Raw genomic sequence first — 14,592 nt, 5'->3', positions numbered from 1 at the left:
TGTAGTTGTGTCCCTATGTCCCACCTGTGAATATAGATAGATATATATATATATATATATATATATATATATATATATATATATATATATATATATATATATATATATATATATATATATATATATATATATATATATATATATATATATATATATATATATATATATATATATATATATATGTTTTTAACTACGTAAAACTTGCGAATATACAACATTCTTTGCTGTCCCATTGTCTGTGCATATAAATAGATTTTCAGGTTTACCGACTCTTGAACATGCAACATATAATGGTCCATGGGAAAACAATCCGTATTCAGATCTATACCTCATGATTCTAATGATTGCCCTTGAGCTTTGTTGATGGTGATTGCTAATCGACCATTCCCTGAGTCGCCATCGTCATTTATATATCCCCCTGTGCACCCCGGCGTCCCCTTTGTAGTTATGTCCCTGTGTCCCGGTCGTCATTTATATTCCCTGTGTCCCGGTCGTCATTTGTGTCCCGGTGTTCCAGTCTGTGATTTCTCTTTGAGTGTCCCGGGCGTCATTTATATTCCTTGTGTCCCGGTGTCCCGGTCGTCATTTATATCCCCCTGTGCCCCCCGGCGTCCCCATTGTAGTTGTGTCCCTGTGTCCCGGTCGTCATTTATATTCCCTGTGTCCCGGTCGTCATTTGTATCCCGGTGTCCCGGTCTGTATATACATTCGTTTTTTAGTTTTGTTTTTCTCCTTTATTTTTTTCCTTTTTTCTTTTTTTTCTTTTTTAGTTTATTTAGATTTTTAGATTTTTTAGTTTTTTTATTAGTTTTTAGTTTTTTTGTAGTTTTTACCATTTTTTTAGTTTTTTTAGTTTTTTTTTTTACTTATGTCCTGGTCGTCATTTATACTCCCTGTGTCCCGGTCGTCATTTGTGTCTCGGTGCTTTGTTGATTGCTAATTTATATTATATTTATATTTATATTTTTTATATTTATTAATATTTTTTTAGTTTTCTTTTTCTCTTATTTTTCAGTTTTTTCCTTTTTTTTAGTTTTTCTTTTTTAGTTTTTAGTTTTTTTTTTGTTTTTTACCTTTTTTTAGTTTTTTTAGTTTTTTTAGTTTTTTAGCTTTTTTAGTTTTTTTATTAGTTTTTAGTTTTTTTTTAGTTTTTGCCTTTTTTTAGTTTTTTCAGTTTTTTTTAGTTTTTAGTTTTTTACCTTTTTTTAGTTTTTTTTAGTTTTTTAGCTTTTTTAGTTTTTTATCTTTTTAGTTTTTTTTGTAGTTTTTACCTTTTTTAGTTTTTTTTCTTCTTTTGTATTAGTGTGAAATAATTCAGACGTCATATGCGGACAAACACGACGTCACTCGACAGACAGACAGACAGACATAACCCACAAACAACTTATTTTTATATATATTTATTCATATTTTTTTAGTTTTCTTTTTCTCTTTTATTTTTCAGTTTTTACCTTTTTTTTAGTTTTTTTCTTTTTTAGTTTTTAGTTTTTTTTAGTTTTTTACCTTTTTTTAGTTTTTTTTTATTTTTTTTAGTTTTTTAGCTTTTTTAGTTTTTTTATTAGTTTTTATTTTTTTTGTAGTTTTTGCCTTTTTTTATTTTTTTCAGTTTGTTTTAGTTATTAGATTTTTCCCTTTTTTTAGTTTTTTTTAGTTTTTTAGCTTTTTTAGTTTTTTTTTCTTTTTAGTTTTTTTTGTAGTTTTTACCTTTTTTAGTTTTTTTCTTCTTTTGTATTAGTGTGAAATAATTTAGTGTGACGTCACCTGATCCACAGATCCACAGATCCACACACAGACAACTTATTTTTATATATATAGATATATATATATATATATATATATATATATATATATATATATATATATATATATATATATATATATATATATATATATATATATATATATATATATATATTTCAAACAGTAGGTTGTACGTAAAGTGTTGTAAAAAAGACAAAAAAACAGTAGGTTGTATAATGAAAGAAAGGTTGAGATGGCTAGGCCAAGTTCTACGGATGAAGGATGACAGATTACCAAAGATTGTCCTTTTTGGCCAACCGTCTGGGGCTACACGGAAAGCAGGTCGTACTTGTCTGGGTTGGGAGGATGTCATAAATAAAGATTTAAAGGAAATGGGAACTTCCTGGGAGGGTGTAAAGAGGGAGGCTTAAATAGATTAGGTTGGAGGAGGAGTGTGCGTAGCTGTGTTGGCCTCAGGCGGCTTGGTGCTGCAGTGATTATTAGTAGTATTAGTAGTAGTATATATATTATACTACTGTTATACATGTATTTGAACTCTGTTATACATGGAATTATATTTGAACTCTGTTATACATGGAAGGTAAAAAATGCAAGCAAAAAACTATTTGATCGATTTTTCTATTATTTAATTATTCAAATAATAAATATTATTTAATAATTATGATAATAAATTTAAATTAATAATATAAATCAATTTGATAATAATAATTGTTTAATTATTTAACTCTTTTCGACTTTAAGATACAATGTGGGCTTTTCTTCGCCCATATTGTATTGTCATTGGATGATTTGCCCTTACTCTCTCTGTCGAAGGCAAAAAATCAGGATAAATCAGGGTACCAGTGCTCCGCAGTCCAACATCTGAAAAACTTTTTTTCGCCCTCAAAAAAGGGGAGCAAAGAGACGGTGAAAATAAACGTATAAATTTTGGTAAAAACTCAAGCAACGAATTGATCCGTCTTACTGCTAGTAATGAAACAAAATAAAAAATAATAAAATATATACAACCAATGATGAGAAGCTAAATCATATTTTTTTAAATGCAAGCCCAGTTTCTACGTTGTGTCAATGAAAAATTGCTTTATCACTTGATTTATATTTAAATAAAAAACAAGTTTTTTTTAATTGCAAGCAAGGAGCGATTAAAACTTAAAACGAACAGAAATTATTCCGTGTATGAAAGGGGTTGTCCCCTCCTCAACGCCTCGCTCTTTATGCTAAAGTTTGACTCTGTCACAATTCTACTTTTCAAAACAATTAAAAATCTTTAGCGTAAAGAGCAAGGCGTTGAGGAGAGAACAACCCCCTTCATATACGGAATAATTTCTGTTCGTTTCAAGTTTTTATGTCGCTCTTTACTTGCAGTTAAAAAAAACTCGTTTGTTCTTTTCTATTTAGTTTCTGAACGTTTTTGAATTAATGCATGTTTTGATTTTGGATCACCGCACATGAATAAATAAAACGAAATTTGTATATTAATTTTTTTTTCCTAAATGACTTTCTCATAGTTTTGATCGGACAATTTTGATAAAAAAAAGGGGTGGGGGGGAGAGGCCTAGCTGCCCTCCAATTTTTGGCTGCCTAAAAATGCAACTAGGTTTTTTATTTTTTTACGAACGTTTTTGTTTGCCGTACCTTACGAATTAACTTACGTAACTAACTTCTATAATTGTGTATTTTGTATCACGTATACGAAGGGGTTTGGCCCCTCGTCAATACCTCGCTCTCTACACTAAAGCTTGAATTTCGTCCCAAATCTTTAAGAGTGACCCCTGAATCACAAAGGCCGTAGAATAAATAGCTTTTTTAGTTTTTTTATTAGTTTTTATTTTTTTTGTAGTTTTTGCCTTTTTTTATTTTTTTCAGTTTGTTTTAGTTATTAGATTTTTCCCTTTTTTTAGTTTTTTTTAGTTTTTTAGCTTTTTTAGTTTTTTTTTCTTTTTAGTTTTTTTTGTAGTTTTTACCTTTTTTAGTTTTTTTCTTCTTTTGTATTAGTGTGAAATAATTTAGTGTGACGTCACCTGATCCACAGATCCACAGATCCACACACAGACAACTTATTTTTATATATATAGATATATATATATATATATATATATATATATATATATATATATATATATATATATATATATATATATATATATATATATATATATATATATATATATATATATATATATATATATATATATATATATATTTCAAACAGTAGGTTGTACGTAAAGTGTTGTAAAAAAGACAAAAAAACAGTAGGTTGTATAATGAAAGAAAGGTTGAGATGGCTAGGCCAAGTTCTACGGATGAAGGATGACAGATTACCAAAGATTGTCCTTTTTGGCCAACCGTCTGGGGCTACACGGAAAGCAGGTCGTACTTGTCTGGGTTGGGAGGATGTCATAAATAAAGATTTAAAGGAAATGGGAACTTCCTGGGAGGGTGTAAAGAGGGAGGCTTAAATAGATTAGGTTGGAGGAGGAGTGTGCGTAGCTGTGTTGGCCTCAGGCGGCTTGGTGCTGCGGTGATTATTAGTAGTATTAGTAGTAGTATATATATTATACTACTGTTATACATGTATTTGAACTCTGTTATACATGGAATTATATTTGAACTCTGTTATACATGGAAGGTAAAAAATGCAAGCAAAAAACTATTTGATCGATTTTTCTATTATTTAATTATTCAAATAATAAATATTATTTAATAATTATGATAATAAATTTAAATTAATAATATAAATCAATTTGATAATAATAATTGTTTAATTATTTAACTCTTTTCGACTTTAAGATACAATGTGGGCTTTTCTTCGCCCATATTGTATTGTCATTGGATGATTTGCCCTTACTCTCTCTGTCGAAGGCAAAAAATCAGGATAAATCAGGGTACCAGTGCTCCGCAGTCCAACATCTGAAAAACTTTTTTTCGCCCTCAAAAAAGGGGAGCAAAGAGACGGTGAAAATAAACGTATAAATTTTGGTAAAAACTCAAGCAACGAATTGATCCGTCTTACTGCTAGTAATGAAACAAAATAAAAAATAATAAAATATATACAACCAATGATGAGAAGCTAAATCATATTTTTTTAAATGCAAGCCCAGTTTCTACGTTGTGTCAATGAAAAATTGCTTTATCACTTGATTTATATTTAAATAAAAAACAAGTTTTTTTTAATTGCAAGCAAGGAGCGATTAAAACTTAAAACGAACAGAAATTATTCCGTGTATGAAAGGGGTTGTCCCCTCCTCAACGCCTCGCTCTTTATGCTAAAGTTTGACTCTGTCACAATTCTACTTTTCAAAACAATTAAAAATCTTTAGCGTAAAGAGCAAGGCGTTGAGGAGAGAACAACCCCCTTCATATACGGAATAATTTCTGTTCGTTTCAAGTTTTTATGTCGCTCTTTACTTGCAGTTAAAAAAAACTCGTTTGTTCTTTTCTATTTAGTTTCTGAACGTTTTTGAATTAATGCATGTTTTGATTTTGGATCACCGCACATGAATAAATAAAACGAAATTTGTATATTAATTTTTTTTTCCTAAATGACTTTCTCATAGTTTTGATCGGACAATTTTGATAAAAAAAAGGGGTGGGGGGGAGAGGCCTAGCTGCCCTCCAATTTTTGGCTGCCTAAAAATGCAACTAGGTTTTTTATTTTTTTACGAACGTTTTTGTTTGCCGTACCTTACGAATTAACTTACGTAACTAACTTCTATAATTGTGTATTTTGTATCACGTATACGAAGGGGTTTGGCCCCTCGTCAATACCTCGCTCTCTACACTAAAGCTTGAATTTCGTCCCAAATCTTTAAGAGTGACCCCTGAATCACAAAGGCCGTAGAATAAATAGTTAAAATTGCTAAAAATTCTTTAGCGTGAAGAGCAAGGTATTGTGGAGGAGAAGAACCCCCCTATATACGTAAAATTTTGTGTTCGTTTAAAATTTTAATGCTGCTCATTACTTCCAGTTGAAAATTGTTTTTTATTTATTTTTTCATTTTTTTTTAAATAATGCTAGAAAATCCTGCGCCCCCTTCATGGATATTCTCTTCCCTCATGAGAAATTATACCGTTGAAAGATCCTCCCACGTAACCCCCTCCCCCTACTCATCCCCACCCCAACGCGAAAAAATCCCCCTGAAGACGTCTGTACACTTCATAATAACCATTACTGTATGTAAACAATGGTCAAAGTTTGTAACTTGCAGCCATTCCGCCGGGGATTGTGGGGTATTAAGTCGTCTCTAAAGACGTAATTATTAAGATTTTGATTAAGCTGAACTTAATGGCTATCTCATAATTTTGATTTGGTGACTTTGGGTAAAGAATGTTTGGTGGAGGGGGCCTAGGTGCCATCCAATTTTTTGGTCACTTAAAAAGGGTACTAGAGCTTTTAATTTCCGTTAAAATGCTGCTGATCCGTTAAATGCTGATTAGTATTACCCATCAAAAGTTGCGAGCCTGATTAACCAAAATCACACCGTCAGATTCAGCGTATTAAAGAACCTTATTGTAGAAGTTTCAAGCTCCTATCTATAAAATGTGGAATTTTGCATTTTTTTGCCAGAATACAGATCACGGTTGCGTGTTTATTTGTTTGTTTTATTGTTTGTTTGTTTTTCCAGTGGTGATCGTATCGACCCAGTGGTCCTAGAATCTTGCGAGAGGGCTCATTCTAACGGAAATGAATAGTTCTAGTGCCCTTTTTAAGTGACCAAAAAAATTGGAGGGCACCCAGGCCCCCTCCCACGCCAATTCTTTTCCCAAAGTCACCGGATCAAATTTCTGAGATAGCCATTTTATTCACCGTAGTCGAAAAACCTTATAACTATGTATTTGGGGGCGACTTACTCCCCCACAGTCCCCGTGGGAGGGGCTACAAGTTACAAACTTTGACCAGTGCTTACATATAGTAATGGTTATTTGGAAGTGTACAGACGTTTTCAGGGGGATTTTTATGTTGGGGGGGGGGGGTTGAGAAGAGGGAGATTTCTTGGGGGAACTTTCCTTGTAGGAATCTGTCGTGGGGGAAGAAAATTTTCATGAAGGGAGTGCAGGATTTTCTAGCATTATTTAAAAAAAAACAATGAAAAAAATAAATATGAAAAAAAACTTTCAACTGAAAGTAAGGAGAAGCATTAAAACCTAAAACGAACTTAAATTATTACGCATATGATGGGCTCATCTCCTCCTAATACCCTGCTCTTTAGGCTAAAGTATTTTTAGTAATTTCAACTATTTATTCTACGGCTTTTGTAATTCAGGGGTCATTCTTAAGGAATTATTAAGATCACAGATGCATGTTTATTTGTTTGTTTTTCCAAGGAGTGATCATATATACCCAATGGGCCTCAAACATTGGAAGAGGGCTCATTCTAACGGAAATTAAAAGTTCTAATGTCCTTTTTAAATGACAAAAAATGGAGGGCAACTAGGCCCCCTCCCACGCTCTTATTTCCCAAAGTCATCTTATCAAAATTTTGAGATAGGTATTTTGTTCAGCATAGTAGAAAGGCCACTAACTATGTCTTTTCTGGTAACATGACCCCCACAGCCCCTGGGAAAATGTCTTTAAGTTAAAAAATTTGCTTGTTGTTTACGTATAGTATTTGTTATTGGGAAGTATGCAGGGATTTTTCAAGCTGGGAGGAGAGGAGAAATTTTCTGCTGGGAGTATTTTGCACGAGGAGAATTTACCAAGGAGATGGAAGTTTCCCGGGGCTGAACTTTTCAAGGGAAATTTTATAGTGGGGTAATTCAACAGAATTATTTTGAGAAAATTCTTTGTCTTGCTGTCTCTTTACCGAAACAATTTTACGTGTGGATATGTTAAGGGTAATTGCCTGGGTTAAATTTTAACAAGGATTGAAGTGTCCCAAGGATATTTCCACAGGGAGGGAAATTTTTCTCCCAGATTTCCTGGTGTTTTTTTTTTAAACGATCAGATATTAGATAAAAAAAAAAGGCAAGTTTTTTAATGTAGTTCAAAGTAAGGTGCAACATTAAAACTTAAAACGAACAGAAATTATTGCATATATGAGGGGCGTTTACCCCTCGTCAGCGCCTTGCTCTTTGCGCTAAATTCTGAATTTTGTCCCAGTTCTTCAAAAACGATTCCTGAAACACAAGGCTCGTTTAATTAGAACAATAAGAAACTTTTTTAAACGGGCCAAAAACTTTAGCGTGAAGAGTGAGGTGTTGAGGAGGAGAAATCCCCCCCCTTACATACGTAATAATTTCTGTCTGTTTTAAGTTTAAATGTTGTTCCTTACTTCGAGCTGAAAAAACTTGTTTTTTTCTAATTTAATTAGTTAATAAACAACTTAAAGTTGACTTGTAAAACTTTTGCTTAATTTTCCTGTATTTAAAGCAATTCAATGCCGAATTTGAGTTAGATTTTAATCACCTCTGGAAGCATTATCTGGATCACTTCTTTAACTTTGTTTAACTTTTGATTTTTGATTTGATTTTGATTTTATATTTACGTGCATTTGAAGCATTTGCTAATTTCAGAAACCTCCTTAGTTTTGGGAAGCTCATTGTTCCTTTGGATCACTGTAATTTATTTCAATTAGAGTCTTGAATAAAATGAGATAAGCACCAAGCAATATGTTACAATTGATTGTATTAGCAATAATAGACAGCCGAAAGATCCAAATAGTGTCAGAAGCTAATTTTTTTTAAACAACATTGATGAAAGTGATGATCCAAGTAGGTTTGGTCAGTATTTCTGAATGAGACTTTATGTGTGTCAATAATATTTGCTTTTGTATTAATAATTTTACGGTTCACAAGATTCTTATTTTGTATCTACATTTGGGATAAATTTTGAAAACAAACTATTTAAGCTTATGTAAGATGCCAGGTAACTTTTATTTCATTCATTTTAAGAGATGTTTCCAATTTATTTGTAGGTTCTTGCAGAAAAAAATGTGTTCAAATGTGTTATCTTGAATAAAATGTGTTCAAAGCACTTTGGTGCAGGGTCAGTTTTTGCTCAAAAGTGGTGAAAAAATGAACAAAACAGGGTGTAAAGTAACCAATGGTTTGGTAAGTACTTACGGGGGAGGAAAACCTGACCCATGAAGGGTTTTTTGTTTTTCTAATGCGTGGATCCAAAAAAATTCGACTGATTTTTCTAATGGCTATTCCCTCCCAATGTAGTTAAAATATACACTAGGTCTGTTATTGTAAAGTGCATGGAAAAATGATTTAAACATAGGGAATTGAGAAAGCATATAGTCCAGGTGCGAATTGACGTAAATACGCTTATTTTAGGTCCTATGACGTCGTGACAGGTCTGTTTTATGCAACTTGAAAGCAGTTTTCAGTCATATCAAACCTACTGATTGCGATCATACCAAGGAATACGTAGCTCCAATGGGTGTTTAACCTTTAGAAATGACTTGAAACGTTAGAAAATACTACCTGGAGAGTTTTCTATACAGTTTTTTTTAAGTTTGCAATGCTCCTGCAAGGCATGCAAGTTTAAGAAGAAAAAGAAACTATATGCAATAAATAATAAGTTTTTAACTTATTGCCAAAAATTTGTCTTGGAAACAATTATTATATACTCAAAGTATACTATGTGTATCTATCAATCATATATTGAAGCATATGTTAATCATTTACTACGTCATTGTCTCCGCGTTAAAAGCGATTTATAAAATGTCAAATGAAACTAACGTCTAGTGACCTGCACGATTTTTTTTTATTAATTTGATTTTTTATTTGGTCTTAAGTGATCTTGTGTAGAAAAAAAGAGTTATATTACATTTCAGTTTAGTATGTTTTTTCTTCTTTATTGTACTCTACTTTTTCATATTCTAGATTTATTTTTAGTAAGATTTTAAGTAAGTAAGGATTGATTATCGGCTTTAATTCTAGATTGTAAGAAACTATTTCACGGAAGAAGATGAAAAAGAATATCATGGATCCCTAAAGAAAGATTTGCTGCTAAATGGTGTTCAGCTGAAACTTGCCTTGGATATTCTCATTTTAGAAGATTTTTTGAAAGCTGTTACCGTCCAGTTCCAACCAAGAACGAGGTCGGTGTTAAGACTGTGAAATTTTGTATGTCTTTTTTCTATGATGCAATAAATAACGAATTTTGCATTGTCCTGTTGCTATTGAATTCACACCTTGATCTTTGTCGTCAAAGAAGTGTTGATCGGGTTTTACGATGGAATTCATCATATTGAGCTAAAAGTGTTTTTAGTTGAATAAAACATTTAAGTTCTAATCCTGGTTATAGAAAATATCGGATAGCTGGCATCTGGAACGTACGCAGGAATTTTGTGAAATTTTCAATTTCCCCATGGTTTCTTGGGATTTCTGGCAAAAGTAGGACATTTATTAAGAATCTATTCACATATGTGAAGCCTTTTTTGGGGGATTTTACAGCATACAATTATTCGGTCAAGTCACTGCCCAATTATTAACCCATTTTTTGTCTAACTTTTTACCCTCTTTGAAGTAATTAGCAATTGTACTGTTTTTTTTTTTTTTTTTGTAAAGAGTGTTTGCTTTCCACAGCAAAATAGAATTATCCTTGATATTGGGGCGTTTATCCTCCCCTTTTATGGATAAAGTACAGCTTTCAATGGATCGATTTTGGAAACTCTAAATCGTTGTGAACATAAACTGAGCCTAAAACGTTCTTTTGAGGCTTCAGTCTTCTTTCCCCAATCCGCTACAATACTACAAATTAAAGTTAATCTGTATTTTTCGATATAAGTGCTTTTTGCAGTACTAAATAAAAAAGTGCTACTTTATATCTGCTGTTGCGAAGGTTTTGCCCCCCCCCCCCGAAAAATTCCTGCGTACATGCCTGACTGGCACCATTAAGTTTAAATCAAATTAAAAGATTTCAACTAAATTATGAAATCTGTAAAGAGACTGTATATGTCTGTGTTTATTTCAAATAAAGGAATTAAGCCATAAAGCAGAGAAGTTGATTAAGAATGCACCAAAGGAGCTAAAGACACAATGCGGAGTTGTTGCCCGTCCCATATCCTATTCATTCTAACCCTCTCCGATGATTTTGTCATAGAAAGGAAGGCTTATTGTACCTTGTCTGTTGCGACAATGTAAAGGATTTTAACTTGTATTATTGGAGAAATACAGTCTAGCCTCCAACCAGAGATATATTATCATAGCCCCCAACCATCCCACTGTAAATTTAGGAGTTGAAAGACATATTTGTTGCATTTTATTTGAACAAAAATCATGAAATACTTAATTTCTGAAGCTCAGCTTGTTTGAAATAGAATTATTGAAGTATTTGCAATATATATTGGTGGAGGAGTAAATTTTCCCCATTGCCTTCTAGTTGTCCCACCACAAACTTCATTAGGAGAGCAGGACATTTTGCACCTTGTCACATGAAGCATAAATCATGAAAAATTTAGAATTAAAAAATCTAGAGAAACTGTTTCAAAACAGGTACAAACTATTTGTAGCAAAAACTTAGCAAAAAATGGAGGGACTTTTCTGAGGCCCTGTAGTCAAGTAGATTGAATTTCCTGCAAGACTAATTTTAACAAGGCGCGCCATGTTTGCCTTTTTGAATATAAACTTAAAATGTTATTATAAGGGATGTATCTGTTTCGTAATTAGATTCAGATTCGTGATCAGAAAGCTAATAAACCCTTAATCCCTGCAACTGATGGAGAAAGTAATTGAGGGAGTTGGAGAAAACACAGAATCCAGGGTCTGACTACGGGCCTGTGTCTATTAAGATTTGTCTACCTTCTGTCCATTCTGTCTTTATTTCAGAAGCGGACTGGATTGAAAGCGCCACTAAGTCATTTAGGAGATATACTGGATTTTATCAAGAAGGGCAATACAGATGATTTCGACATCCCGGTATTTTGTATATTAAACCCTAGTGATGTCCCGTTGATACCAGCTACAGCTTATTCTGCTCTCTTTTCGGGAGTAAACGAGCCGTGTATCCAGCTAAAAACTATTTCTAATCAGTTTGATGTGTTTTCCAATCATTTCCCGCCATTACCACAGCCTGGAGCCTCGAAACCTGCCGACAACCACTCTACTATTGTTGTCTCTAAATTGCCACCATCTATTAGAGATCCGACAAGCCGCAAAGACTTTATCGATCAATTCAGTGGTCATGATTCGGTTGCTAGTATTCGGCCGGTGGGAGATAAACTGTTCGTAAACATTGAAAAATCGGTAGCTTCTGATTTCTGTGAGTCTGTGAAGTCTGTAGTCTCAGGTATTGGCACGAAGATTCTGCAGAACTGTTACCTTGGAATAATAAAAGGAATCCCGCTGTCATTTAATGCTTCCGAATTCAAAATGCACTCAGGAGTCGTTGACGTAAACCGAATTGGTTTGTCCCAAACTATCAAGCTAGACTTTTCAGATTCGTTTGCAAAACGTGACGCTATGAAGAATGGAGTAAAAATAGGTTATGAGATTTTCAGAATTTATGATTTCGTAAGTGTACCGCGATGTTGCTTTAAGTGCAGGTCTCCTGATCACTGTCGCCGGGGATTTTAATGCTGATTTACTGAATTCAAATATTCGGTCTGATATGGTTTTCGAGTCTTTATCTGAGTATCAACGATTGTACCAGTCAGGTGGAAAAATGTGCGCGCTGCGCCGAAAATCACATTTTTTCGAAAGATGCGCCCTGTACAAATAGACCTAAATGTGCAAACTGCGGCGATTCTCACACTTCATATAGCCTATTATGTTCAGTGCTCAAGTCTCGTATTGCGACCGCTGTGAAAAAATGATGTCACAAAAATTCTCGGTTATTTCGTACAATATAAATGGAACACGTCAAAAAGAGCACATCATTGACGAACTTTCGAGCAACTATGACATCGTTTGTCTTCAAGAGCATCTTTTATCTCCAGATAATACCAACTTGTTGAAACGGAGTGCAAACCATATTACTTTTGTGAGTGCTGCAAGATCTACGTTTGGTAGACCTTCCGGAGGCCTCGCCTGTATACTGAGACGTAGCTCCTTTTCATCCACGACGCCTGTGCTGTTCCATAGTGACGAAAACCTCTTGGCCGTGCGAATTGCCGATTTAATACTTGTTAACGTGTACTTTCCTTGTGATCGTAAGTCGGTTCAATCACTGAATAAGTTTGCCAAGACCTGTAGTGTTTTGAAAAAAGTGACAGAATCCGCATCATCTCTCGGTTATCAATTTGTTGTCGCCGGGGATTTTAATGCTGATTTACTCAATTCAAATATTCGGTCTGATATGGTTTTCGAGTCTTTATCTGAGTTTAAGCTAGTGGATAAGAATCGTCCGTTTTCTTACATCCATCATTCTGGGAGCCTTACTAATATTGATCATGTTCTTTGCTCTCCCAATTTATCTGTTTCGACTGTTTCTGTACATGAAATAGAAAGCGATATAGACCACCTACCAATTTCCTTCATGCTTGGTATTTCTCTGTCGCAAGATAGTTCTAATAGACGTGCGAATCGTAGATGGTTTACCAGACGAAATTGGAATAAGGCTAATTGGGCTCTTTATATTTCTACCCTTACAGCTTTTTTGTCTAGGATAAAAGTTCCTTTTCAGCTACTTCAGGTTGGATCTAAATTTGTAAATGATAAAAATTTTCTGAATAAATATTATTTTGATATTATATCATGCATGAAGGAAGCTGAGAGGGTGGCTGTTCCCGAAGAACCTGTTAAATTTAATACGCGGAAGCCTGAATGGTCTTGGGATCCGGGTCTAAAATCAGTGAAAAATAAAGCCAAATTTTGGCTACGTATTTGGGTTTCTTGCGAACGACCACGTAGCGGTGTAGTGTTTCAGCTTAAACAGAAAACTAAATTAGAGTATAAAAAGTATTTAGGGTCTGCAAAATCTAAAATTTGCAAATTCCTGTCAAGTAATTTCGATTGGAAAAATGTGGTAAATTCAAATAAAATCGATGACTCTTCGTCAACAAGTAGCCCAATTAGTCCTGCTGCTTGGTGCAAATATTATGGCCAGATTTTCAACACTATAAACCATTTTGTTCATGCTACTTTTATGAGGTTTCTTATTTCTGTGCTTCCCATATCACTCCGCCAGAACCAAATCCTCCCAGTTAATTTAGTTTCGGTGGCACAAGCTATAAAGAAGCTTAAGTCTAGCTCTATTGATTGTGATGGTATAAGTGTCAAACACCTAAATGTTGATTGTCCAGCTCTAGTCCAACATTTACAACTTCTGTTTCAAATGTGCTTATGCACCTCGGTTGTGCCTGAAAGTTTTTTGTGTGGAACAGTTACTTCAATCCTGAAAAGAGGAAAGATTCCGACTGAGTGTGCATCTTACAGGCCTATAACGGTTTCCTGCAATATAAGCAAAATGTTTGAGTATCTTCTCCTGCCATCAGTTAATTCTTTGGCATATTTTGGTGAAAATCAGATTGGGTTTTCAGCTGGGGTAGGTTGCCAGCAGGCTCATCGAGTTTTGGCTAATGTTCTTACTGAGGCTACTAAAAAGGGATTCGAGTTACATTTATGTGCTTTGGATCTCTCCAAAGCTTTTGACACTGTTACGCAATCCCAAGCTATCTTTCCCCTTTTTAGTCACGGTATCAACATATCGGTAATTTTCTTCTTAGATATTGGTATTCAAATTCCTTTTTGCGGATTAAAACGGATATGAGGGTTTCAGATAGTAAAATTCCAATACGACGTGGGGTCCGGCAAGGTGCTGTCCTCTCCCCCTCTATTTTCAAACTTTGTATATCATCTGTCCTTTCCTCTATCCCACCTACTTGCATCCTCAATTCTGTAAATATTTCTTATCTTGCCTATGCGGATGATATTCTTTTGATC

The 14,592-nt window shown here is 33.8% G+C and overlaps 1 protein-coding gene across 2 annotated transcripts in view; it reads left to right on the top strand.

Annotated features, from left to right (window-relative positions):
- LOC136037825 (uncharacterized) overlaps nt 1–9,880 on the top strand; it is a 79,530-nt gene extending 69,650 nt beyond the window's left edge. For both annotated transcript variants that reach the window (XM_065720663.1, XM_065720662.1), the window contains exon 10: nt 9,649–9,880. In XM_065720663.1, coding sequence (XP_065576735.1) covers nt 9,649–9,828 — 180 coding nt within the window. In that variant the 3' untranslated portion in view covers nt 9,829–9,880. The remainder of the gene's footprint in view (nt 1–9,648) is intronic.
- The last annotated feature ends 4,712 nt before the right edge of the window (nt 9,881–14,592 follow it).

Source organism: Artemia franciscana, chromosome 17 (assembly GCF_032884065.1).
Source record: "Artemia franciscana chromosome 17, ASM3288406v1, whole genome shotgun sequence".
NCBI lineage: Eukaryota > Metazoa > Arthropoda > Branchiopoda > Anostraca > Artemiidae > Artemia > Artemia franciscana.
This window is presented reverse-complemented; position numbering and strand designations above follow the sequence as displayed.